Source organism: Colobus angolensis, unplaced genomic scaffold, assembly GCF_000951035.1.
Source record: "Colobus angolensis palliatus isolate OR3802 unplaced genomic scaffold, Cang.pa_1.0 Scaffold5, whole genome shotgun sequence".
Taxonomy (NCBI): Eukaryota; Metazoa; Chordata; class Mammalia; order Primates; family Cercopithecidae; genus Colobus; species Colobus angolensis.
The window spans coordinates 18,633,089-18,659,035 of NW_012118487.1; the positions used below are offsets into that span (position 1 = coordinate 18,633,089).

Consider the following 25,947-nt stretch of genomic DNA (forward strand, 5'->3'; position numbering starts at 1 on the left):
TTCAGGGTAGAACTTTTAAATTTGTATGCACATTCACTGTTCACAGTTGGGAAGGTGTTTTCTTCCTTTGCGATTGCTGTCTTCTCTGCCCAGGCCTTTCGTCTTCCAGGAACTTGGTCACATCTTTTATATCTTTACTGTTTTGCATGTCAGTTATTCCCTTTCCCCTGGCTATCCTTTAATACCGGAAAACGATCAGCTTTTACTCTCCCCAAAAACCTATTCCTTGACTACACTCCCCTCAAATTATGATTCTACCTCTTTTCTTACTTCTGCTAACCTTCTCAAGAGAATTGCTTATCCCTGCTCTCCGCCTCTGCTTTCTTACTCCCTGCAGTTAGTGTTAGCCTCTGGTCCCTCCAGTCTCTGAAATTTTCCTCATGTTTGCTACAAACTGACTTTTCTTGGCTCTTGTTTTTGTCATTTTGTCCTCTCAGTAACATCTACCACTATTCTTTTCAAAAAATATATTTTTTAGGCCGAGTGCGGTGTCTCACACCTGTAATCCCGGCACTTTGGGAGGCTGAGGCAGGCAGATCACAAGGTCAGGAGCTTGAGACCAGCCTGACCAACATGGTGAAACCCCATCTCTACTAAAAATACAAAAATTATCTGGGCATGGTGCACACACCTGTAATCCCAGCTACTCAGGAGGCTGAGGCAGGAGAATCGCTTGAACCTAGGAGGCGGAGCTGCAGCAAGCCGAGATCACGCCACTGTACTCCAGCCTGGGCCACAGAGTGAGACTTGGTCTCAAAAAAGAAAATAAAAAAAAAAATCTGTATTTTTATTACAGATTCAGGGAGTACATGTGCTGGTTTGTTACATTGGTATTACATGCATATTGGTGAGGTTTGGGCTTTTAATGTACCTATCACTCACATGGTGACCATTGTACCCAATAGGTAAATTTTCAACCGGCACCCCCCTCTCATCTTCCCACTTTTGGAGTCCTCAGTGTCTATTATTTCCATCTTTATGTCCAGTTATAAGTGGGAAAATGCAGTATTTGATTTTCTGTTTCTGAGTAATTTCACTTAGTATAATGACCTCCAGCTCCATCCAGGATGCTGCAAAAGACATTATTTCTCTCTCTTTTATGGCTGTGTAATATCCTGTGGTGCATATATACCACATTTTCTTTATCCAATAGACCGTTGATGGACACTCAGGTTGATTTCATGACTTTGCTATTGTGAATAGTGCTGCAGTAAACATACAAGTACAGGTGTCTTTTTAATAAAACGATTTCTTTTCCTTTGGGTATATACCCACTAGTGGAATTGCTGGGTTGAGTACACTATTCTTAATCTCTCTGAAACTCTTTGCTTTTTTCATTTCTGGGGCATTGGTTGGATGGTTGACCTGGGAAACTTTTCAAGGTCTTTTTTCTTATAGATTCTGAGATTCTGAGGCCCTTTTGCTTTTCCTGTTACCCCTACTATTTTCTTCTCTATTATTTCTTCCCTAAATCAGAGATCACCAACTAGTACGATCTCCATGACTTTTATGCTTGACTTAGAGTGATTTTTAAAAATTAGTTGTTAAGATGTAAACTCAGGAGGTTTTGCATAAGCCTAATTTCCAGCTTTCCTTAAAAAAAGAAAAAAATCAGTTGACCCTGCCAAGCAGTTTTCCATTGAAAGAAAGCAGATGCTCCCCAGTTGACCATAGTTCATTATCGTGTGCCTGCCATTCTCTGTTGGTCTCTGTCTGGCCTTCTTCATTCATTGACCTCAACTGCCCAAGCTAGGCAGACACGTGAATTTGCGCCTCCTATCCTTAATCCATTGTGCTGTTTCTTAGGTCTTCTTTTATCATGAGTCAGAAAAGATGTGCCTTTGTTTCTCTCATTTAGTACTGTGCCTGGCTTTTAATAGTCACTCAAAAAACATTTGGGTGAGTAAAAGCCTCCATTAGGTTTGATTCTGGTCAGTGAATACCTGAGGACCCTATTCCCAACACAGAGGTCTTTGCCTATTGAGTATTTTGAATGGGATATTTTTGTTTGGGTTGAGAATAGGTATTTGTACTTCACCTAGGCATAACACTTTACAGATCATTAAGTCCTGCTTCATGTCACAAATGAGAAATGGGAGGCATACCCAAGATCAAATGACTTGCCCAAGGCAACAAAGCAAGTTAATGGCAAGCTGGGACTGAGTAGTAAGAATAACTCATGTTCATATAGCACTACACATGTTACAGAGCACTTTAACCCATGCTCGTTTCTACCTGTAAAATTGATGCCACGTTCCCGTTTTATACAGCTAGAGAAACCAAAACCGTGGAATTTATATGGTCCACCCAAGGTTACTGAACCAGTGAGGACAAAGACCTAACTCTAATCTAAACCTTTCGGTGTGAAGTTTAGGGCTTTTCCTGTGGTTTTCTCTGACAGTTCCTTTTTCAGCTGCCTAAGCTAAAATTCTTTCTAGGCTTTTAATGACATGCACCCTCTTTTTATACCTTACACTTCAAAATCAGAAACTGAACAAGAAAATTCTAGTTTATTTTGTTTCTAATGGATAGGGCCAACAAAAGTGAAGATAATGAAAATAAGTGAAGAGCTATGTAACCGATGTTTCACCTTCCTAACCTAGTGGAGCCAGGTAGTTAACTTTGAAAATCCTTTTCCCTTGGCAGGATGTAGCGAGGCTTGTATTAGGAGTCCGTGTTCCTCCCTGTCCTGCTTAAATGAGTAACCCTTGTAGTTGCTACCAACGCACTGCTTCAGGACCCAGGAGGCTTCAGAAATGTGGGCCATAGGGGATCAGGGGAGTCATTTCAGTCTTCTTTTCTCTGTTCAGCAAATACTTTGTGCTTAATGAGCCTCGGGAGCACAGCCACCCTGTGTTGCAGCTTCTTTCCGTGCAGGAGCTGTGGAGAGTCTAGAGCTAGTGCCATCCAATGCACATGCCGCTGTGGAGCAACTTGCAGCGAGACTCATCCAAACTGAGTGGGATGGAAGCACTGCATTCACACCGGGTTTCAGAGACATAGTACAGGAAAAGAATGTAACGATCTCAGTACTTTTTTACTTGGATTACATGTTGAAGTGATCATAGTGTAGATATATTGGGCTAAATAAAATATATTATTAAAATGAGTTTTACCTATTTCTTTCTGTCTTTTGAAATGCGACTATCAAAAAATCTAAATTCCAAGTGTGGCTTATATTATATTTCAGTTGCATAGTGTTGGGCTAGAGGCAGCACTTCCCGCCCTTGATAGTTCTAAGAGACAAACATTTTTATTCATTCAACAAATATTTACAGAGACCTTAATGGAGTTGTTACCTGAGGGAGGCTTTCATATCAATTTTAAAAGACTCTTGAGTAATCCCTTCAGTCTCTTAGTAACTCCTCTTCTGTGGGTAAGTTTTGTATTATAAATGAAGACTGAGCTTGCTTTTATATTTAGGTCATCCAAAAACAAAAGCCTTGTTACCTAAATTGTAGGGAGAATAGGAGACAAATGGGAATACCAGTTTCTCATTGCCATTGTGGAGCATTTTGCAAAGGACTCTAATGTGAGACAAAATATTTTCATGTCTGCCGAGAGGATGTAAATGGGCATGAATTTCCATTCCATAGCATTTCATTCATTCACTGATTTTCTTCAAAGTGACTGACTTATCTGGGGAAGGAACATTGGACTCAGTGATGCAGTAGAATGTTGAAGTGCTACATTTAAAACATGGCATTTCAAACCAGAGAGGAAAAGATGGACTGTTATTTAAATGATGATAGGACAACTGCTGAGTCATGTGGAAAAACAAAGTGCTAAGTGCTTTCCCGACCTTATTCTTTATGCAAAACCAGATGGGCATATGGTTCACAGACGGAGATGTAAAAAGAAAGAATGAAAAGAAGGAAACATTTAAAACTAGGAAAAAATGTAGGTTTCTTATTTAAAACAATTGTGGAATTAAAAGGTTTTTAAAGCATGATGTTAAATCAGGATGCAATAGTGGAAAAAAACGGATAATTTTGACACATAAAATAAAAACTTATCTATAACAAATCCATGAAGTTAAAAAGAAATTAGAACAATATTTTAAATTTAATAGACATAAATATATACACACATATATACACATAAGTTAAAGAGCACTTTACATAATATAGAAAGTGTATTTATGGCGAGGCACAATCACTCACGCCTGTAATCCCAGCACTGTGGGAGGCCGAGGCAGGTGGATCATCTGAGGTCAGGAGTTCGAGACCAGCCTGACCAATATGGTGAAACCCCTTCTCTACTAAAAAAATACAAAAATTAGGCCAGGCACGGTGGCTCACACCTGTAATCCCAGCACTTTGGGAGGCCAAGGCGGGTGGATCACAAGGTCAGGAGATTGAGATCATCCTGGCTTACCCGGTGAAACCCCCATCTCTACTAAAAAAATACAAAAACAAAATTAGCCAGGTGTGGTGGTGGGCACCTGTAGTCCCAGCTACTTGGGAGGCTGAGGCGGAAGAATGGCATGAACCCGGGAGGCAGAGCTTGCAGTGAACTGAGATCACGCCACTGCACTCCAGCGTGGGCGACAGAGCGAGACTCCATCTCAAAAGAAAAAAAAAAAAAGCAAAAATTAAGCAGGTCTTGGTGGCACTTGCCTATAATACCCGCTACTCAGGAGGCTGAGGCAGGAGAATTGCTTGAACCCGGGGGGCAGAGGTTGCACTGAGCTGAGATTGTGCCACTGCACTCCAGCCTGGATGACAGAGGGAGACCCTGTCTCAGAAAAAAAAAAAAAAAGTATTTGTATCAGTCTATAAGAAAAATACTAACAATCCAATAGAATATGGATAGAATATGGAAATAAGCAAATCCTAAAAAAAGAAAATAGATGCTTAATCTCATTAATAAATAGAAATGCAAGTTAAAACAGTATAATACACCTTGTTACTTCAAAAAAACGATTTTTAAGCTTACACTTTGATCTAGCAAATTCCACTTTTAGGAGTTTACCCTGTGGATATGCTTGTACAATCCTGCCAAGACATAGTAAATGGCAACATCTCTATAAAATGGAATACCATGCTATCAACCTGTCCCTATTGATATGCAAAGATGTTCATGAAATATTGTTTCATTAGAGAATAGAATGGATTGCTTGGTTTTATTTGTGTTAAAAATCAATAAAGTAGATACATGTGTAACAACATCTACATAGAAAATGAAGAATATGTTTTAAATTGTTAAATGGAAATCCATCTGGGAAGCAGGTTGGGAAGAGACAGATGTGGGGAACTGGCTGAGGCCTTTTACTTTTTACTTCATAATGTTCTATACCAGGGGTGTCCAATCTTTTGGCTTCCCTGGGTCACACTGGAAGAAGAATTGTCCTGGGCCACACATAAAATACACTAACACTATTGATAGCTGATGAGCTTTAAAAAAAGAAAGAAAAGAAAAGTAAAGAAAAAACAAAACCTCAGAAAAATCTCATAATGTTTTAAGAAAGTTTACAAATTTGTGTTGGGCTACATGTAGAGGACCGTGGGTTGGACAAGCTTGTGGTAGTGGGTTGTGAATTAAAATAATTACTTCTCAGATCTACTGTTTGTATCCTGTAGTGCTCAGAAGCTACAGACTGATTCATCTGTAAAGCTTCCTAGCTTCCTATAAAATAGTAACTATTCTGCCGGGCGCAGTGGCTCACGCCTGTAATCCTAGCACTTTGGGAGGCCAAGGCGGGAGGATCACGAAGTCAGGAGATCGAGACCACGGTGAAACCCCGTCTCTACTAAAAATACAAAAAATTAGCCAGGCGAGGTGGCAGGCACCTGTAGTCCCAGCTACTCAGGAGGCTGAGGCAGGAGAAAGGCGTGAACTCGGGAGGCAGAGCTTGCAGTGAGCAGAGATCTCGCCACTGCACTCCAGCCTGGGTGACAGAGCGAGACTCCGTCTCAAACAAACAAACAAAAAAATAGTAACTATTCAACTTAGTTCTCATTAAAAATTTTTCTCTTTAAAAAATTATAAGTCCCGCCTTTTAAAAAAAGGCTATATTCTCTCTAGCAAAGAGGGCAACTATACACAAAAAAGTTTATTTTAATATTTCTTAACCTGCCTTGTTATTATTGATATTATTTTTGTCAGTATATCATCTCATATTTATTTATGCTTCTGATAACTCAAAAACACATTCTTTCTACATTTTAGACTTTTCTCCAAAAAAGGAGCATAAGAATTTTAAGAGTAATAAATATTTTAGAGTCCCTGCTTTTATCTCCAGTATACTGAAGTTTACCTTATATCCAACCTAAGTCTTATCAAAGCTACTTACCAAATGCTTGGAATAAGGTATTTTAGGATACAAATTTATTTTGCAGGTGATGAGTGCACTCCTAACATTAAAGGTCATGGTTAGACAAATGTCATAGAAAGCTGACATTACTGAGCTCAAACATTCATACATGAATTTTATCAAAATTCTATTAAAAGCTATCAGATTCTTGGTTTCCTGTTGTTACCAAAGGTTGTTATACTTACAGCAAAAGCTGCTTTATGTTTCTGCCTGATTTACTTAATGCCTCTACAAAATAGTCTTAACTTTATGATTTTTCTCTGGAACTGATACAGGAAGCAAGGAGCAGTGTTTTTTAATACTAATATATGCGGCTTCAGAAGAAATCTCAAGTAATTTTAAAGTATGACAACATCTTGCTAACAAATATTACTGTCCATGCATAAAAATCAAATGCAGAAAAAATATGCTAGGCTATTTAGAGGAATAGAAATGAAATAGAAAAATGAAACTTGTCCATTTAAAGTGAGATTATGCATTATACATGTGGAGAGCTAAAAGAGACCTAAAAATCATTTGCTCCAACTTACTTTATAGATGAGGAAGCTGTGAACAATAGAGGTAAAATGGCTCCCTTAAGGCCCCAAAGTTAGGTAATGCCTGTGCTAGGACTAGAACTGTGGTCTTCTACTTGCCAGTTGGCTTGTTATACCACTCCAGGATGTGTCTACCTGCATACACATGCTTCTGCATAAATTTTTCTAAGCATCCAACCCTATGGTCCAGCAGTTCTACTCCTGGACGTGTACCCAGTATCTAGATGGGAGCTTATGTCCACCAAAAGACACATACTGGATTATTCACAGCAGCATTGTTCTTAATAGCCACCGTCTACTGGAAGGAAGGAAGGTAGGAAAGGAGAAAAGAAAACCCACATGTTAATCAGCAGTAGAACAGACAGATAAATTATAGTATATTTACACAATAGAATATTACACAGCAATTTAAAAGAGAGAACTACTGACTCATGGAGCAATATGGATAAATCTCAAAAAGCATATTGTTGAGCAAAAGTAGCTAGACATAAGAAATTATGGAAAGCACTGTGTTACTTTTATGCCTGTTTGTAAGCTCCTTGAGAGCAGAGACCATTTCTCTGCATTTGTAGATCTTTAGCACCAAGCACATTATTCAGCACATAATTGGTGCTCAGAGTCCAGTCATAGTGGCTCATGCCTGTAATCCCAGCACTTTGAGAGGTTGAGACGGGAGGATCGCTTGAACCCAGAAGTTCGACACCAGCTAGACATCATAATGAGACCTCATCGCTATGAAAATTAGCTGGGTGTGGTGTTGCATACCTATAGTCCCAGCTACTCAGGAGGTTGAGACAAGAGGATCGCTTGAGCCCAGGAGTTCGAGGCTGCACTGAGCAACGAATGTGCCACTGTACTTCAGCCAGGGCAACAGAGTGAGACCTTTCCCTCCAATCCCCCCACCAAATAGATGCTCAGTGTGTATTTATTTTAATGGAGAATATATGATATGAAGAAAGACACAAAGGAAGTACCCAGTATTGTTCTGTTGAGAAAGCAACAGGAAATATCGGGAATGATATTTTAATCCTCAGATGTTTATACCAGAGCACAGCATATGGAAACCTGAAATACTAACACAATGTTGACTCTATAACTGACAGTTGGCCAGCCAAGTATGACCATGACGAGATTATAGTAATTTTTCAGAACCTTTCAAAACAGGCACCGCTAATGGAGCCTATTGTTTGACCCCAGAATTAATCTAAACATATCAAATAGATGTGATGGTTTCCTCTATTCATATTTTTGGCCTCAATGAGAAGAAAGTCTTCTTAACTCCCTCCCCTACTTCTTACTCACTGGTACAGGAGTGCTGAGTTGATCAGTCAGATTCCAGCACACTGATTAGGTTTGTGCTTTCAAAGATTTGTTTCTAGGTGTCTAAATAAACGTCTGGTTGAAGAAGACATTCTCTGGCTCGTTTTTCTCCAGTTTGCCAGGTGCGCTGGCCCTTCATTTCATGAGGGTGTTGTGTTTGGGATGGAGGAGATGAAGTAGCTTTTCAATCTGCTCTGTTTCCAGGCTCCTTACACCCAGCCTGTGCAGGAAAGAGGACTCTACCCGTCCATGGTTCACTGCAGTTTATTAGAGCTCTACAGTGAGGTTCAGGCCACCCCCACCATAGTATAAAACTTTACTTTGCTTCGTTTGGCCTTTTTATTCTCAAGGTGGGATAGCTAGACCAATAAAGGATTTGTAAATTCTGGATCTCCTGGCCAGTTGCCATGAAAATGCTTTTAATAGGGCCACCCTTTACTAGCACCTCATTTTCATCCCTGAACACACACCACTAGAAGTCTTTATGATCCTTTCTCCCGCCATTGGTACTTCAGGCATTGACAGGTGTTATTCTGGCATTACTGCCTATTATTTCCGAAAGATTATCATGTGGAGGAACTTCTTAAAGTCTGAAGAAGAGATATGGTCATGTTTGATAAAGATTTATCTTACTAATTATAGATTAGACAAGCCACCTGAATTTGTCCCCAAGGAGGCTTAGGAACAAATTGTCAGTCATTTGCAATCATCTATAGAAACAGTGACTGCTGATCTCCAACTAACACAGCTTTGTGAGGAACCAGTTGTTCCAAAGCAAGTTCATTTCATAAAATGTTGACTGACAGGGTTTCCATTCTTCTAGTAGGGTGGCCTTATCAACAGAATGAGAAGACATAGCCTGAACAATTTAGGTGGGACAAATAGGACATGATGTTATTTTATATAAAGACATTTGTGAAGTGCCCAATGTGTAATGCTGAGATGAAAGAAAACACTCTTTTCCTTAATATTATATTTAAGTTACCTTTTAAAAGTTTATTATTTTGCATCTCAGTTTTTTTTTGAGAGATTAAGCTATATTTCCCATTACTGTAATATCTAGGTAAGTTTTATGCTGCTTATTGTCCTTGAAGCTTTCCGGAAATGTTTTATGTTGCCTTAGGGAAAACAAAAGGCTTGTGTTCTTTCCTTTCTTGCTGATAATATCAGTGGAGTGCACAGATTTTGACCCCTGGTACTCTTAATTTACACTGGGGCTTTTCAGATAGACAAAGTTAGCTTGCCAACAGGACTTGAATTTCATGTCTTACCGTGTTATGGTTTAAAGTGTGTGCACGTAGGATGATAGCTGATACAATGATGTAACAAAAAACATATTAAGAATTTCTGCCAGATTTTTGTGATGTTCTCCCAGAATACAGAAAGAAAGGCAGGAGGTGAATATACATGGAAGTACATGAGGTCATTTGGAATGATTTTATTCTTTGTCTTCTTGCTCATTTTTACCAAACCCAAAAGTTGCCCCTTCGTTGTTCAGTTGTGCTTTGAGCAAATACCCAACCATTATTATGCAACAGGGTGTTCAGTCAGATAAACACACCTTTTTGATTGCTCTTCTGAAAATTTCACAGTGAGCTGAAATAAATTTTCATTTGTTATTGGCAAGTTTTAAAATCAGACATTATGGAAATTCTTAATAAAATTGTCTTTTACTCTTTCAGTCTTGCAATGGAATTGTTTATTCTTGATTTAATATCTACCTGTGATATAGATACAATGAAGTCCCAATATTGAGAGAAAAGATACCTCACATGGGAAAAACAAACACTGCGTAGGCAAACTTTAAAGTAGTGACTTTAAATTTTGGGTGAAATCATGTTGAAAATAAACCTCAGGGAATTCTTGGGAATTGTTTAACCTTCTTGGGTTGGTTTGTTGGTTGCTTTTGCAGTTTAACTCGGCTGCTAAGCAGCTGATAGAATGGGATAAGCCTCCTGTGCCAGGAGTTGATGCTGGAGAATGTTCCTCGGCGGCAGTCCAGAGCAGCACTGCCCCAAAGCACTCCGACATCAAGAAGAACACCAAAAAGCGGCACTCCTTCACTTCCCTCACTATGGCCAACAAGTCCTCCCAGGCATCCCAGAACCGCCACTCCATGGAGATCAGCCCCCCTGTCCTCATCAGCTCCAGCAACCCCACTGCTGCTGCACGGATCAGCGAGCTGTCTGGGCTCTCCTGCAGTGCCCCTTCTCAGGTAAATCCTCAAACAAGGATTATATAAAAAGAGCTCACCCACAAAAGGATCAACTCACAAACATGTTTGCTCACCAGCTGACAAACATTACTTATTTTGAACTTCTGAAGATAGTAGCTTTTTTGGGAAGCAAAACCTGTCTTCATTTTGTAGGTGGAAAAATGGAGAAGGCAAAGCTAACTTGAGAGTATCAACCCAGAACTAACTACTCTGTCATTTTCAAAGGGAAGATCAGAACTTACAAGATGAGTTAAATAATACTTTCCAGTTTCACCAAGCAATCACTCAGCCTTAGAGAACTTTCTCACAGTACTTTTTTGGTAGATCTTGCCAACTAAAACTTCATCTCCACCCAGATTTAAGATGCCATGGTTCAAACTTGTAACGTTTGTAGTTACTTGTATCTATGTAACTTAACTTAATATTTAGGCTTCCCAGAATTATAGAGAAAAAAGAGCAAGGACAGAAAGAAGCATTTAATTTAAATTAGAAATTGACCTCACATTTTTTAAGCTCATTAGTTCATTATGACTTTGGACTGGTATGTAAAAAATAGCCATGCATTATTCTTAGGTTTATAAGAATACGCGGGATGACGAGGCATTCATTAATTCATTTGGCAAACATTTATTGAGCACTTTACTATTAGACCCTTCTAGGCACTGTGTATACCATGGTATATAAAATATAGCAATTTGCTGTGTTAGGCTTTAATTCTGCACTACAAAAAGGGCCTAATTATAACCCTGCCCAAGCCACAGGGCTGCTGTCATTATCCACTTAGGTGATGGCTGTATTTTCCTCAACTTAAAGGTCAGAGAACCTAGTTCAAAGCCGCCTGTCACAAGCAGAAGAAATTTCTTTCAAGTCTCATGTTTCATCTTGAAAATTCATGCAGATTTTACATTCTACTCTACCATAAAGCTATGGTGGTTTTTTTTTTTTTTCTTTAAACATTAAAATGAAATTATGCCCCCTTAAAGAAAAAGAAAGAAATACACAGTGCTGGTCCTTAAAAAGTTTACATTCTAGTAAGTGCCTGTTTTGGACCACAGAATGAAAATGTAAAATACAGTTTTTGATATCCCTTGCCTTTATTTTCTCAGCCTCATGTTTGTTTGTTTTTAATAGAGATGGGGTCTCACTTTGTTGCCCAGGCTGGTAACAAACTCTTGGCCTCAAGTGAACATCCTACCCGGGCCTCCCAAAGTGCTGGGATTACAAGTATGAGCCACAGCCTCAGCCTCATTTATTTGACCCTGCTCCTTTAGATTTATACTGTGTGTTTCAAGTTAAATGCATTCACTTTCTGAATGGGATGGTGGGATTGTTGTTTTGTGGCATTTTTAGGTGGTAGGGCCATGAAACTTTCACTGAGAAATAAAGACAGGCACAACTAGAACATGAGTGCAGTGAAGGCAAGGGTCTTTGTTTTGTACACTGATTATATTCTAAATGGCAGACATACAGAAAGCACTCAACATGTATTTGTTGGATGAATGAGTCACTTGCAAAATGGGTAGAGAGGGGAACCATGTCGTTTTACATGTAACTAATCATACCCGTGTGAGAAATAGACATGGAGCATAGATGAGAGTAGGAAGGGCAAAGTGAGGTTAATCTGGGAAGGTTCAGAACTAAAGGTTTTTGAGTAGGGTTCTGAAGGAGGGAGCTAGTGAAGATGGCCACTCACTAAGAGAAAATTGAATCATTTTGATTCTGTGCTTTTTATCTTGGGACCTAGCAACATTTGCACAATGATGTTGTCTTGAAATAAAAGACAAGCTTCTGCTAAGAATAGTGACAGCTCAGAATGGGACTAGCTTTAAAAGAGTGGACAATAATCTTTTGGCATTAGAGAAAATGAAAAGAGAAAAGAAGATAGACTGAGCATTTTCATCTTTTGCAGAGAGCTCAGCATTCAGGTGTGAACATGCCTGACGGTACCACACCAGAGCTGGGAATGAAGACTATAAAAGTAGAGCTATTTTTGTTTTGGTTCAAGTAGCTTAGGAAACAAGGCTCTTTCTGTGTTCCGTTGAAAGTTTCCCCTTCAACCATTCCACCCCTCCTTCCATATTCCAGTTCGGTCTGTTTTCAGTGGCAGAGTGTTGCCTCAGGGAGAAGTTATTTCTAGAAGAGGCTGGGAGGTGTTTGAAGTGCTGCCTGGTTTCTCCAGCCATGGTTTACAGAAAACACTACTTATCTAGGGCGTTGTGTGCATTGGAGGGAACCCCAGAAAACACTGCTTATCTAGGGCATTGTGTGCATTGGAGGGAACCCCAGTCCCCAGTAGAGCATTGAGCATGTGTAGCATTTGTGACGTGCAAAAACTCTTCCAATCACGGATATCAGTGCATGTGGGGAAATGGCTCATATAAGACCATTTAAAACAGGACTCTCATTTTCCCCTGCCCAGCAAAGGGCCTGGCTGTAGATTTCACTGAGGCCCATTTCTGAATCTGTCCCCTGCTGTTGACCTGATTGCTGTCTTCCTTTTCCTTATACATGTTAACCTTTGCCTGCAATTTCCTTTCCTTTCCTTTTTTTTTTTTTTTTTGAGATGGAGTCTCACTCTGTCACCAAGGCTAGAGTGCAGTGGCACTGTGTCTGCTCACTGCAACCTCCATCTCCTGGGTTCAAGCAATTCTCCTGCCTCAGCCTCCCGAGTAGCTGGGATTACAGGCACCACCACCACACCCAGCTAGTTTTTATATTTTTAGTAGAAATGGGGTTTCACCATGTTGGCCAGGCTGGTCTTGAACTCCTGAATTCAGGTGATCCACCTGCCTTGGCTCCCAAAGTGCTGGGATTACCGGCGTGAGCCACCGTGCACGGCCTCTTTTTTTTTTCTTTTTTTGAGATGGAGTTTTGCTGTTGTCACCCAGGCTGGAGTACAGTGGCACAATCTTGGCTCACTACAACCTTTGCCTCCCAGGTTCAAGCGATTCTCCTGCCTTGGCCTCCCGAGTAGCTAAGATTAAAGGCGTGCGCCACCACACCTGGCTAGTTTTTGTAATTTTTTAGTATAGTTAGGATTAAGTCTGGTTGGACATATTAGAAAATTGAAAGTAAGGGGCTTAAAAATGTTAGTATTCATTTTTATCTCATCCCAGTGAGATCTAGATATAGACATCTGGGTGCTGGTGTGATAGCACCACAGAGTTATTAGGGACCTCGGCCCCTTCCAGCTCCCGTCTACACCATGTGAGTGGGTCCTCATGCCTTTGTTTCTATATGGCAATTAGAGATGTCGCTGTCACGTCCAAATTGCTGGCAGCAGGAAGGTGAAAGGGACAAGAAGGGAGCCAAAGGGCTTGCTTGCTGTTATATTTAGTGACTATTGAGTGATGGCTGAACTTTCAAATACATAAATTGGAAGCTTACTTATAGGCAGTGCTTTCCAGGTGGGTTGCCAGATCAGATAGATGTTCATGAGTGTCTGTGACAGCGATGTGTAAAAGCACATGACGGTACAAGCAGCCAAGCTGTTTTGTCTCCTCCTCTGACCACACTTAGCATATTTTTTGGCCTCCAGAGGAGTGATTCATAATGTTCAGTGTTTCTATGGCATCTTTGTATTCAGTGGCCTCAGGGAAAGCAGGAAGCCCCCACCCCAAACTCCTTTTTGCTTACCCCACCTCTTCCCTCCTTTACTTAGCCTTTCTTGTAGAGGGGACAACTAAGTTTTGCAGTTCCTTGAGGAAAGAGTAAGCCCAGCAGAAACTCAGGTTGTCCCTGTGCAGGGCATTTATTCTAGACGTGCTCACCCTTCACTGGTTTACTTCTACTTCTTGTCCTTCTGCGTTTAGTTATTCTTGGGTGACTTTGCCTCTTCCTTTACTGCAGTGCTAGGAAAGCCCTCTATTGAAGGGGTACTTGCAGGATTCTGCATGTCAGTGCTTCCCTGAAGTGCCTGTGATGGCAGAGACCTTAGGTTACCTCTGGTCCAGCTGCTCACAGGGGTCTAGAGACATGAAGGGACTTAACCCAAGACCGTAAGGTCATTAACAGCTAATTATTCTGTCTCCCACTCTGGGCTTGTAGAGAAACGTCAATCAATAATGATGTATTTCTCAGACATGTATAGGGTCAGGCCCAGGAAGCTGTATTTTAGTAAGTTTTTTTTCTGCCCCAAGGGGTTCCTTGATAATAATGTCTGTTACCAGTGGAGGGTGTCCATGCACTTGGCGTTTGGAGCAAAGAATTGGACAAAACACACAAAGCAAGGAAAGAATGAAGCAACAAAAGCAGAGATTTGTTAAAAATGAAAGTACACGCCAGTGTGGGAGCGGCCCGAGCAGCCGCTCAAGGGCCCTGGATACAGAATCTTCTCAGGCCCAAATACTCCCTAGAGGTTTCCCATTGGCCACTTGGTATTCACCACATGTAAATGAAGTGGTGGTCCACAATCAGTAGTTGGGAAAAGCAACCAATCAGAGGCTAAAGTGAAGTTAACAGAGTTGCACTTCTATCCAAATGGAGACTTGGCCCGCAATCAGTGGTCGAGGACAGCAACCAATCAGAGGCTGAAGTGAAGTTACCAGGTTACACTCCTATGCAAATGGCTGATTGGTTACAAAAAGCAACCAGTCAGAGGTACTTTCAATTTCCCATCCACAGTTCAGAAAAGGTGGTAAAGTAGCCTTTGGTCCGTTTGTTACTTAGGCATGGAAAGTTAGCGTTTTCTTTTCAGTTTAGTTCTGGTAAGTCAGTGTGAAGCAGCCTTAGGTTCCCTGCCGTCACACCCTATTCTCCCGCCTCATGTCCACTTTGAAGTGAGCTTCATTGTGTCTTAGAAGAAAGGTGACCTCTTATGTGTGGTGTCAATTTGCAAATGTCCTTGGAGTGTGTATATAGGTTATTGGATACAATAGCAAAAGGTCATTCGGCTTTATCCTAGAAGGGAAAACCAGTGTGCTTCCCATTAGAAATAGGTTGGAGATAGACTTTGATTCACAGGAAAAATAGAAAATGAGAGTTTGGAGTTCAAGACCAGCCTGCTCAACCTAGTGAGACCCTGTCTATACAAAAAATAAGGAGAAGAAGAAAAGAAAGAAACTGAGGGTTTGGGGAGAAAGTCTTATTAGTGCCACCTCCTGGATCCACTTAGTTTCAAACTTTAGGTTCAATCAATATATAGACTAATAGATACAGATTAATTTTAAAAGATTGCAGAGTCCGTGAATAGCATAGATTTATTTGTGAAAATAAATTACATGCTGTGATACTGACTATCCCTGGCTTTGGCAGGGCTTACCCCCATGGGAAACTGAAAGTTTTCATTAGGTCCTTTGGGAACTAATCTCTGAGCTTTTGTTTGTCCTGATAATCTTTTTCTTAATGTATGGGAACTGGGAAAAGTGTGTTTGGGATTACATTTGTATTATAAAACCTAGCATTTTGGGTGGGCTATTGTTTCCTTAGGGAAGCAGGTACCAGCCAATCACATTGCTTCTATTCACACTGGAGGGAAAAAACACTCCCATTTGTGCGGGAACCCATCCCCTACTTCTGTAGCTTCTAGTAACACCACTGCATTCTGCAGTTGGACCTGCTGTGCAACCTGAGTGAAATTGATCAAGTGACTTAACACAGGCAATGAAATGACCTAAATAACTCAATTTCTTTCTAGTAAATTAATCTTGGATTGTATCATGGATAAGACACCTTTGAAAACAACTAATTTGGCTTGACATTGTTCCTTTAAAGATTTTATAAGTAATTGCCCACTCTAAGCATGTCTAGGCAGCTGCATTTTAATTATGCATCCTCACCAAAAGGTAGAAGTCATGAAAAGTAATCCTGAAAATAGCAAAATACCTGAAGAATTGCACGTAGATTTAACGTATTGATGGACAGGTGAATGTTCAGCCACTCCTCACTTTAACAGGATCTTCAGGGAAATTGTTAGGAGGCTGGCTGAGCATCAGGCTGACCATTGGAAGGCCAGTTTGATTCATGGTGGCATAAAAACTGAGACAATGTGTTATCGTGAAAGCTAACGGCAGTTGAATTCTGTAGGTAAGACACTGTTGTGACCAGTATTTATCACATCACTCCCCAGCATCTAGTAAAATGCCTGGTTCAGATTAGGTAACTGGTAAATTTGGGTTGAGCAAACTAAAAGGGATTCTACCTTCCCCATATAACAGAAAGTACAGATTTTTTTTTTTTTTTTTTTTTACTGTGACTTGCCTTTCTAAGGTTTAGCCAGTATATTCTGTTGTATCAAACATAGTCTTCTTTTTAATAAATTTTTCTTTTCTCGGCAGGTTCATATAAGTACCACCGGGTTAATTGTGACCCCACCCCCAAGCAGCCCAGTGACAACTGGCCCCTCGTTTACTTTCCCATCAGATGTTCCCTACCAAGCTGCCCTTGGAGTGAGTATAGTTTCTCCCATTTTTGTTTCTCTTTTAGGTATTTAGTGATGTTAATCTGGCACACTCCACCTCTTAACACCTGCAGTGTATGTTCCTACTTGTTAGGTGAGGTGGGTCTCTATCTTTCATCTATTATCTCTGTTAATCTTAACAAAACATTAGAAAGTCCCTTGCCTGCATCCTGCAAAATTTTTAACAATGAGGATTAGTGGCCTGAAGCTGTTAGAAGAACCCAAAAATGCATTTAATTTTCATTAAAGTTCAACCTGATTTTCTAAAGCTTAACCTTTATTTCTTTTGAGTTTCTAGATCCTGCTTATTTCTTATAAAGACATATTTATGGAAATACTAAGGAAACAGGTCCTGAAGGTGAATGGTTTACTTTGAGTCACATGACAGATCGATACCAAATCTCTACATTAAGGATTCATTCTTTAATTTCTTGTCTTGTATCCATATTGTCTGTAGCCGTGGCTACCTAAAGGTACCTGCAGTCTTGGAAGCCTCCCTTAGATTACGTTGATTTCCCTTCTGAAAACATAACCTCCTACAGATAGAGACTAAACGGCTAATTGCTGAAAAACATCCAAATGGGAAAATAATAGGGAGAATTAGGGTAGCCAGGACATACAGATACAAAGAAGAGGGTCACTCTGGAAAGAAAATTAAAAGGAAAACAAGAGGCAAATGCAGCCTTCGGTAGTAGAGAAAGACTATTGTTTAAGACCTTGTTTCCTAAAATTGTTAAGCAAGGAACTAACAGTCATGAGACATCTCTCATCCAAGCCACAACTTTGGCTTATATTTTCTATTTGCTCTAGTGCTGAGTTGAATTACGATAGGAAAGGTCATTAAATTAGATTGCCCTAGTAGGTAGGTATCACCCTGCCTGCCCACAGTCATAAGTTGTGCTGTTTGCAGAGAACACCATCGGTGGGTCCCGATGATGGGGGTACAGGCCTGCGGTGAAACAGCCAGGATTTGAAGCCCAGCTCCGCCATTTATTTGTTACATGACCATGAAAAAGGTGCTCTGCCTCTTTAAGCCTCAGTATCCCTAGCTGTAAAGTAAGTATCTACTTCACAGAGTTAGATCATCGAAAGGGATGACCATTATCGATCTCCTTTTTGGCTTCTGTTGAGGGCTGTGGCAAGTTGGGCCTGGTTCACTTTGTTACAATTTTCTTTGCTGTCTGTACCAGGAATAGGGAGGCTTCTAGGCAGCTGGTTTGTTTTTAGGTTGTGGATTTTATACATGTTGTAAAGATTTTATTTCCCTCTGCTAGAGTGCTTAGAGCCAGATTTGTAGCCCCTCCAGCAAGGACTCCACAACATAATTAGTCAAAATGTTGGCTCCAGCTAGTTTTATTGTTCTCATTTTCCATTTGCCTTGTTTTTCGTATTTCTTATTTATTTTGTCTTGATACATCTATAAATAATTGAAAACTGATTTAGAAACAAGGTGGGCTATAAATAAATGTAGAGTTATTACCTAGCTTGACTTAGGCTTTTGAAAACTTTTTGGAGTTAAGCATGTTCTTGTATTTAAATGGAAGTTAATAATGTTGTAGCTAGAGGTTAAAGGTGTTTTTTGTTTGTTTCTTTATTTTTGTTTTTAATGTTTCCTGAACAATTATAACTTTCTTGATAGTACAACTGCTTGGCCAAGGAGAAGATGCCTGGATTCATCTGGGGAGAAGATGAATTTCAGTTAACTTTTAGTGAAATGTGGTTTCCCTGAGATTCTATTAGCCCTGGATATTTGACCAGAGCCAAGTTTCTTAACCATCATGACCTCTCATCTCCAGGGTAGACTCTCTCCTTTCCTTCCCACTCACGGCACATGTACACAATGAGTTGATGTTTTCATTTCCAGATGACTGCCTTGCATGGTAAAATTCTAACTTGATTTCTTAAGGGAAAAAAAAAAAGACTTTTCAGATAATAGAAAATTTAGTTATAGGTTAAGCGTCTCAAATCTGAAATCCAAAATGCTCTAAAATTGAAACATTTTGAGTGCAAACATGCAGCTCAAAGGAAGTGCTCATTGGAGCATTTTGGATTTCAGATTTTTGGATTTGGGATGCTTAACTGGTGAAGTAAATACTTTAAAATCTAAAAAAATTCAAAATCCAAATCACTTCTGGTCACAAGCATTTACATAAGGGATATTCAGCCTGGAGTGAGAAAAGACATAAGGCTGGCTGAATTTCAGCCCTTGTGGGCTGAAAATTATACAACGTAGTAAATGGCCAGTTGCTTTTAGCTGGAGACTCACTCTGGGGCAAAGCAATCAGACAGGTCACAAGAGAGCATGGATGAACAAAAATTAATTTATATTCAACAATTTTATTTTAGAATTATATAAGAAAACCTGCATGTTAAGCAAGAGGAAGGTTGATTAAACAGTATGTCTACTGTGCCAATTTCATTTAATGAAAAACTAATTATAAACAAATCTGTCTGTCATCCCAGGAGATGTCTAGATCTCAGAGTCCCTGGAAGGTTGGCAGAAATGTTTTAGATTTAATATGTCAGGTTTAAGTGGAAAATCTCAGTAGCATGCGCCCTCTCCATCTTATATTAATTGTGTCAAGCATTCTATTTAAAATTTGAAATGGTTCCGAAGACTGTGAGTACTATTACAGCAATAGCACACAGCTTGGTGGAAAAGAGGGCAGGCTTTTCTTGGTGTAGATTTATAGGTAATAAATGCCACAGTAGAATAACAAATGAAAATTATTTCTAATGCTTTTTTTTCATGAATTGAGATTTGTGAATCTTTTATGCAGAATAAAGTTATAAACATTGTCCCATACATTTCATATGTAACAGTTAAAATTTTAAATATCTAACATTATGAGCAATACTAGTATTACGTGTATCTGATTCAGACATCAAACTATTAATAGTAGTTATTTTTTAAAAATCTCTTTGTAGGGGAGGAGGTTGAAGATCTTAGTCTCGTGTCTTCTGCATAATGGCAGGACTTTTTATTATTATTATTACTATTATACTTTAAGTTCTAGGGTACATGTGCATAACGTGCAGGTTTGTTACATATGTATACTTGTGCCATGTTGGTGTGCTGCACCCATCAACTCGTCAGCACCCATCAACTCATCATTTACATCAGGTATAACTCCCAATGCAATCCCTCCCCCTTCCCCCTGCCCATGATAGGCCCTGGAGCGTGATCTTCCCCTTCCCGAGTCCAAGTGATCTCATTGTTCAGTTCCCACCTATGAGTGAGAACATGCGGTGTTTGGTTTTCTGTTCTTGTGATAGTTTGCTGAGAATGGTTTCCAGCTGCATCCATATCCCTACAAAGGACACAAACTCATCCTTTTTTATGGCTGCATAGTATTCCATGGTGTATATGTACCACATTTTCTTAATCCAGTCTGTCACTGATGGACATTTGGGTTGATTCCAAGTCTTTGCTATTGTGAATAGTGCCGCAATAAACATACGTGTGCATGTGTCTTTATAGCAGCATGATTTATAATCCTTTGGGTATATACCCAGTAATGGGATGGCTGGGTCATATGGTACTTCTAGTTTTAGATCCTTGAGGAATTGGCATACTGTTTTCCATAATGGTTGAACTAGTTTACAATCCCACCAACAGTGTAAAAGTGTTCCTATTTCTCCACATCCTCTCCAGCACCTGTTGTTTTCTGACTTTTTTATGATTGCCATTCTAACTGGTGTGAGATGGTATGTCATTGTGGTTTTGATTTGCATTTCTCTGATGGCCAGTGATGACGAGCATTTTTTTCATGTGTCTGTTGTCTGTATGCATGTCTTCTTTTGCAGAAGGACTTTTAAAACAAGTGATGAATAATCCCCGATCCTCTAGACCAGCCAAGAGGTGTTTAGCTGCAGGGTATTATAAGGTAGTCAGGTCGATAAAGGTAAATGCCACTCATGGCCAATTTATAAACAGATTGCACTCCAGATTTTAAAATTTTAGTCTGGGTGTGAAGGCCCATGCCTATAATCCCAGCACTTTGGGAGCCTGAGGCAGGAGGATCACTTTAAGCCAGGAATTTGAGACCAGCATGGGCAACATAGAAAGACCCTGTCTCTACAAAACAATTTTTTTTTAAATTAACTGGGCCTGGTGGTGCATGCCTGTAGGCCCAGCTACTCGGGAGGCTGAGGCAGGAGGATCACTTGAGCACAGGAGGTCGAGGCTGCAGTGAACCATGATTGTGCCACTGCAAACCATGATTGTGCCACTGCACTCCAGCCAGGACTAGATGCTGTTCCTAAAAAAAAAATAATAATAATAATAATAATAAAAATTAATAAACAATTTATACATGTACACATTTGTATGTGTGTATTTAAACAAAGTTGAATGATGTCAGATTCTCAGAATAGCCAATATGTAGCCATGGTGGAGGCTAAGCAGAACACATTGGTGGTGGTGGATTCAGGGAATTGGAAGAAGTGGATGAGGCTGCCAACCCTGGTAGTTTGAAAGTTAGAAGTAGAGCCTTTGGAATTGGCAGGAGCTCTAAAAATCAGGATGAAGAGTAGGATATGGTCAGAACTTTGATAGCAGCAACAGAAAAGGATTCTAGCATCTCAGGAACTGAGACCTCTTATTCCATATCATATTGTTCTAAGAAGGGGATAGAAGCACGTAATGTATTTTCATTCATGAAATGCTCATTGAGGATCTGTTATCTTCTAGCTGCAAAGCTAGGTGCCACCAATACAAAGACAGGTGAGACAGTCCCTGACTTCACAATCTCATTAATCATAACAGTAGCTTCTATTTATTGAGCTTCTGCTATGCTACAGGGCACTGGGAAAGACAGTTTACATAAACTATTTCTAATTATTAACTCCATATCTCAGGTTGGTATAGTGAAGCATAGAGACTTTATGGAATTTACACAGTCACCTAACTGGTATAGATATCTCTCTTGTTTCTTGTAGATCAAATGTGAAACAATAAATTTTTAATTTATGCATATAGATGGTAATGCTGCTGAACTTGGTAACACCGTTGACCAATTTCAATAGGCTTCTTCACATGGTAGCTTGAACCATTCCCTCATCAACCAGTATTCATGCATCTGAGTTTAGTACACACAAGGACTATTTAGACATGTTGATATGTAGGGTTGAAATGAGCTGAATAGAAATCAGATATTTAGAAAGAAATAATGATAGATTGGAGAATATTAATGATATTTGCCCAAGGGACCCAGAAAGGCTCAATCTATCTTGCCAGTCACTTTTCTACCCTGAGAGGTATGTGAGGGAGATGCACACATAAGGGACAATTGGAAAGGAAATGAACCCTTTATTTTCAGTTGAACTTGTGTCCAAAGCTCCAATGCAAAGCACTTTACTGGTAAGCTGGCTTGTAGCCCTTGGCCCAAGCTTGAGACGTACTGGACCATTTCCCCACTCTTTAGCGAGATCCTAAGATCTAATCACTACCTAGGCGGGTTGCATGAAAGGGCAAGCAGAGGGGAGAGTGCCAGCAGGGAGAGGGTTCACACCCATATACTTGAACTTTTCACTCACAGTGTTACTAGCAATGTGGCCTGCCAGTGTTCTGAAATGCTGCCCACTCAGAGAGAAGACACTTCTTCTCTGGGTGCTCACTCTAGCAAAGGAAGGAAGTCGAGGACTGCCCCAAGAGGCTGAGCCAGCGTTGGAATCTATGTTGTTTTGACCCCAAAGGCCATGCTCCTTGAGTGATGTCTCTTCTTTCAAGATTACTGGGTCAGGAGAAAAGAACCCGGACATGGCAAAATATGACCATTTCCCATTAGCACACCATTCTTAAGTCCTAGTTTTAGTGAGCAGAATATTGTTAACAAAATGTGAATTTTGCGTCATTTTCTAGAAGGTCCATAGCTGTTTTTTATACTTGGCCTCTGGTGCCTGGGCTGGCCTGGACTACGAAATAATAAGCAGGACTCCAGGTCACCTCCGGGTGAATGAAAGGCTACGTATGGTTTTACTCTGTGGAAATTTCAGGTCTTGCAGGACAGCAAACCGCCTGAAGCACAATACACAGTGGATTACCTTTTGAACTTCCACATCACCAGATTATTTTGGTTTAGGTTGTTTATAAAGCAACCCACAAAATTTCCTAGTCTGTCACAGCTCTGGAGTCACCAGAACCCTATCATTTTACCAACCCCACAGGGGCAAGCAACATCTAGGAATCTGATTTTAATCAGAGTTTCTTGATCTTCATCTGTGTGCTCACATACACACAAATTTACACATGCAAACATGCATGTACTGGGAAAAGATCTGCCCAATTTTATTAAACCATTTATGTTTCAACCACAGAAAGTGAGAGAGAACTCTTTTCTCTCAGGCAGAACCTTTGGGATCTTTCAGGATATCCTCTTTGATGCCATATCTTAATGTCTCTCACTCTTTGCAAAAGTAATGTGTGTGAAACATTTGCTTAGTGTATTTCATGACAAGAAGTGATTTTACATTTTATTACAAAATTTTATTTATATTACAAAAGATGACATGTTTTTATCAGGTGAATAGATGATTTTTGTCTTTTTCCTTTTGGGTCAAATTAGTACAGCCTCTGTTTTAATAAAGTTAAGCTATAATAGACTATTTCAATTTCTGTTTGAGCACATGCCATTAGTTTTCTGCCTTTCCACAGCCACACTGTTTTGAGATTGCGCTTAGAAAGATTTAAATGGAAATCGGTGAAGTGGTAATTTTACAGTTTCTCCGTATATTACTCTATATACAGGGTAGACTGCTTATCTCACCTGTCAAACTGCTGATGCTTTATTATCCATGAACTGTCCGGGTCACATTTGCTGTGACCAGGATTATCTTCATCTCTGCTTTGTCACAGGATAAATGCTTGCCCTTCTCCTGGTTAAAGGTTTTGGAGGCTCTAAGCCTCAGTACATGCAAATTCCAGAGCTATAACAAATCTTAATGCCGCCATATTTTGAATTGAGAATGTGAGTCACATTTTCATGACGTTCCAACTTTTTAAACTAACCTCTGCCTTATCCTGGTTTGCACTTTGTAAGTGGCTCTGTGCCTCATTTGTTTCTGCACTAAATGTTTTGCAGCCACTTTAGCTGCAGTGTGGGAAAAATCTATATTGAAAGTTGCTTTAGCAAAAAATTAAACATAATGTGTGGAATAGTTGCAACATATGCCTAGAAATTTGAAATTTCTTTCCACTCAGTTCATCATGTTTCTGGAACTATGTATGTGTATATGAACAGCCAGATGTATTATAGTGAATGGTGATGAAATTAAAATTTTTATTCCAAAAAACAGAAATAAGATGACTGGTATAAGCTATATTTAGAAATCATTAGATCTTTATTTTGTTAATAAGCTGATGTATAGAAGCCATTTACACTTAACTAGGTAAATTCTTTAGTCTTCATATTTCTCCTTTGATTTAGTTTTTACATCTAGTGGTTCAAACGTTTGGAGAGGACGAGGTAGGGGTTCAGGCAGTCTTTTTGTGCCTGTTTTCCCAGGAGTTTCAGTATACAGACCCTAAAGAATTATCTGGGTTTATAGATCAGAAGGTAACAATTGCTCCATTGATTTTCAAAAGGCATGGAATCCTGTAGGCAGAACCCCATTAGGCTGTGCCCATAAAGGAACCAGCAGCTTTTCACTGGTGTACTTGTTGAAGGTTACCAGCCTTGATAGTACCAAATTTCAAAAGCTGGCAAAGTTAAGAATAAGCAAAAGTAGCAACAATGGTCCAGTGACTGTGGCTTACTATTGTTTGGGCTTTTTGTAGACCAAGCATCAAAGGAAATTTTCTTCTGAAGGAATGATTTGAGATAGTGCAGCTGAATTGTGTGTTGTGTTTAAGTTTCAGATTACAGAAACAATCACAAATTAATTCTTAGCAAGCAGCGTGACATTATAGCTACCCCCCTCGAAAGGCATTTGGATCCTTGTCCAAGTTCATACTTTAAAATGCTATTAATCTTAAAATTACATGCAATTGTTTCATTTTGTTTTTCTTTCCGTTCTCCCAAGGATGATTACTTACCTGCTTGCTGAAAAGGTTGCTATGGCTTTAAGATTTTAAAGGAGAACAGAGATGAATTTGTAGAAGCAGGCTTTCATATCAGTAAGCCTAATGATTCTGCTCTGTGTCGATTCCATTAAAGTCTTGTTCTATGGATTTATGATTCTTTTTCTCTCCCACCTTCCATAGAAAGATGTAAATCAGTATTTTGTTCCCTTTTTTCCCTTTCTCTTTATGTTTTTCCTATACCAGACTTTGAATCCTCCTCTTCCGCCACCCCCTCTCCTGGCTGCCACTGTCCTTGCCTCCACACCACCAGGCGCCGCTGCTGCTGCTGCTGCTGCTGGAATGGGACCAAGGCCCATGGCAGGATCCACTGACCAGATTGCACACTTACGGCCTCAGACTCGCCCCAGTGTGTAAGTGAGGCTGTCGTCTATTACTGCTTATGTGTTCATTTAAAACTAAGTCCAAACCTCAGAGGTCAAGAAGCACCTTTCTGACAATGAGCTGATGACAGCGTTATGGCTCACCAAGCGGTCTGTGTCCTGCAAACTTCTACCTGGTCATGCATATGACTAGGGAACTGCTGGAAGAAAATGAGTCTGATACATGAGCTTGCCAGGTAGCTGTCCCACTAGTGAAGAAGGCCTTTCATAGTTTAGGGAAACACACTGTTTGCTTCTTTATAATATTATATGTGTATGAAACTGCCTCTTTTGTACAACTCCTGTTTGAACTTTTTATCTTTATTTTCATTTCTTGCATAAGAATACTAATAACAGAAAGGTATTCTGCGCAAGTCATATCTAGGTCTAGTTGGAGTATGAATGTAAAAAGTTTAAGACCTCAGCAATGAGTATCCAGAAAAGTTTATCCTGTTGAGAGTTTATTTATGGCAGAATACAGCCAGGTCTTTGTGGATCCTGCATTGTGTAATTTTATACACCAACAGTTTAGAACACTGGTAAGAACTATAGGTTAATGTTGCCTGCATGGTTACCATGTGTTGGTGGGCACAGTCACCTTGCATCTTGGGGTTGTCTTACACGTTTTCTGATCTAGACTTTGTTTTCCTTGATTTTTTTCAAACTTAGTCTTTTTCCCTAGAACTGAGCATACAAAAGCAGGTGTAGCTCAAGCCTCTAG

The 25,947-nt window shown here is 39.8% G+C and overlaps 1 protein-coding gene across 1 annotated transcript in view; it reads left to right on the forward strand.

The window, feature by feature from the left end:
• Positions 1–25,947, forward strand: part of SH3RF1 (SH3 domain containing ring finger 1) — a 178,429-nt gene that overhangs the window by 126,667 nt on the left and 25,815 nt on the right. Inside the window, exons 5-7 of the mRNA XM_011959638.1 lie at positions 10,085–10,387; positions 16,663–16,773; positions 25,051–25,217. Of these exons, the coding sequence (XP_011815028.1) occupies positions 10,085–10,387; positions 16,663–16,773; positions 25,051–25,217 (581 nt within the window). The remainder of the gene's footprint in view (positions 1–10,084; positions 10,388–16,662; positions 16,774–25,050; positions 25,218–25,947) is intronic.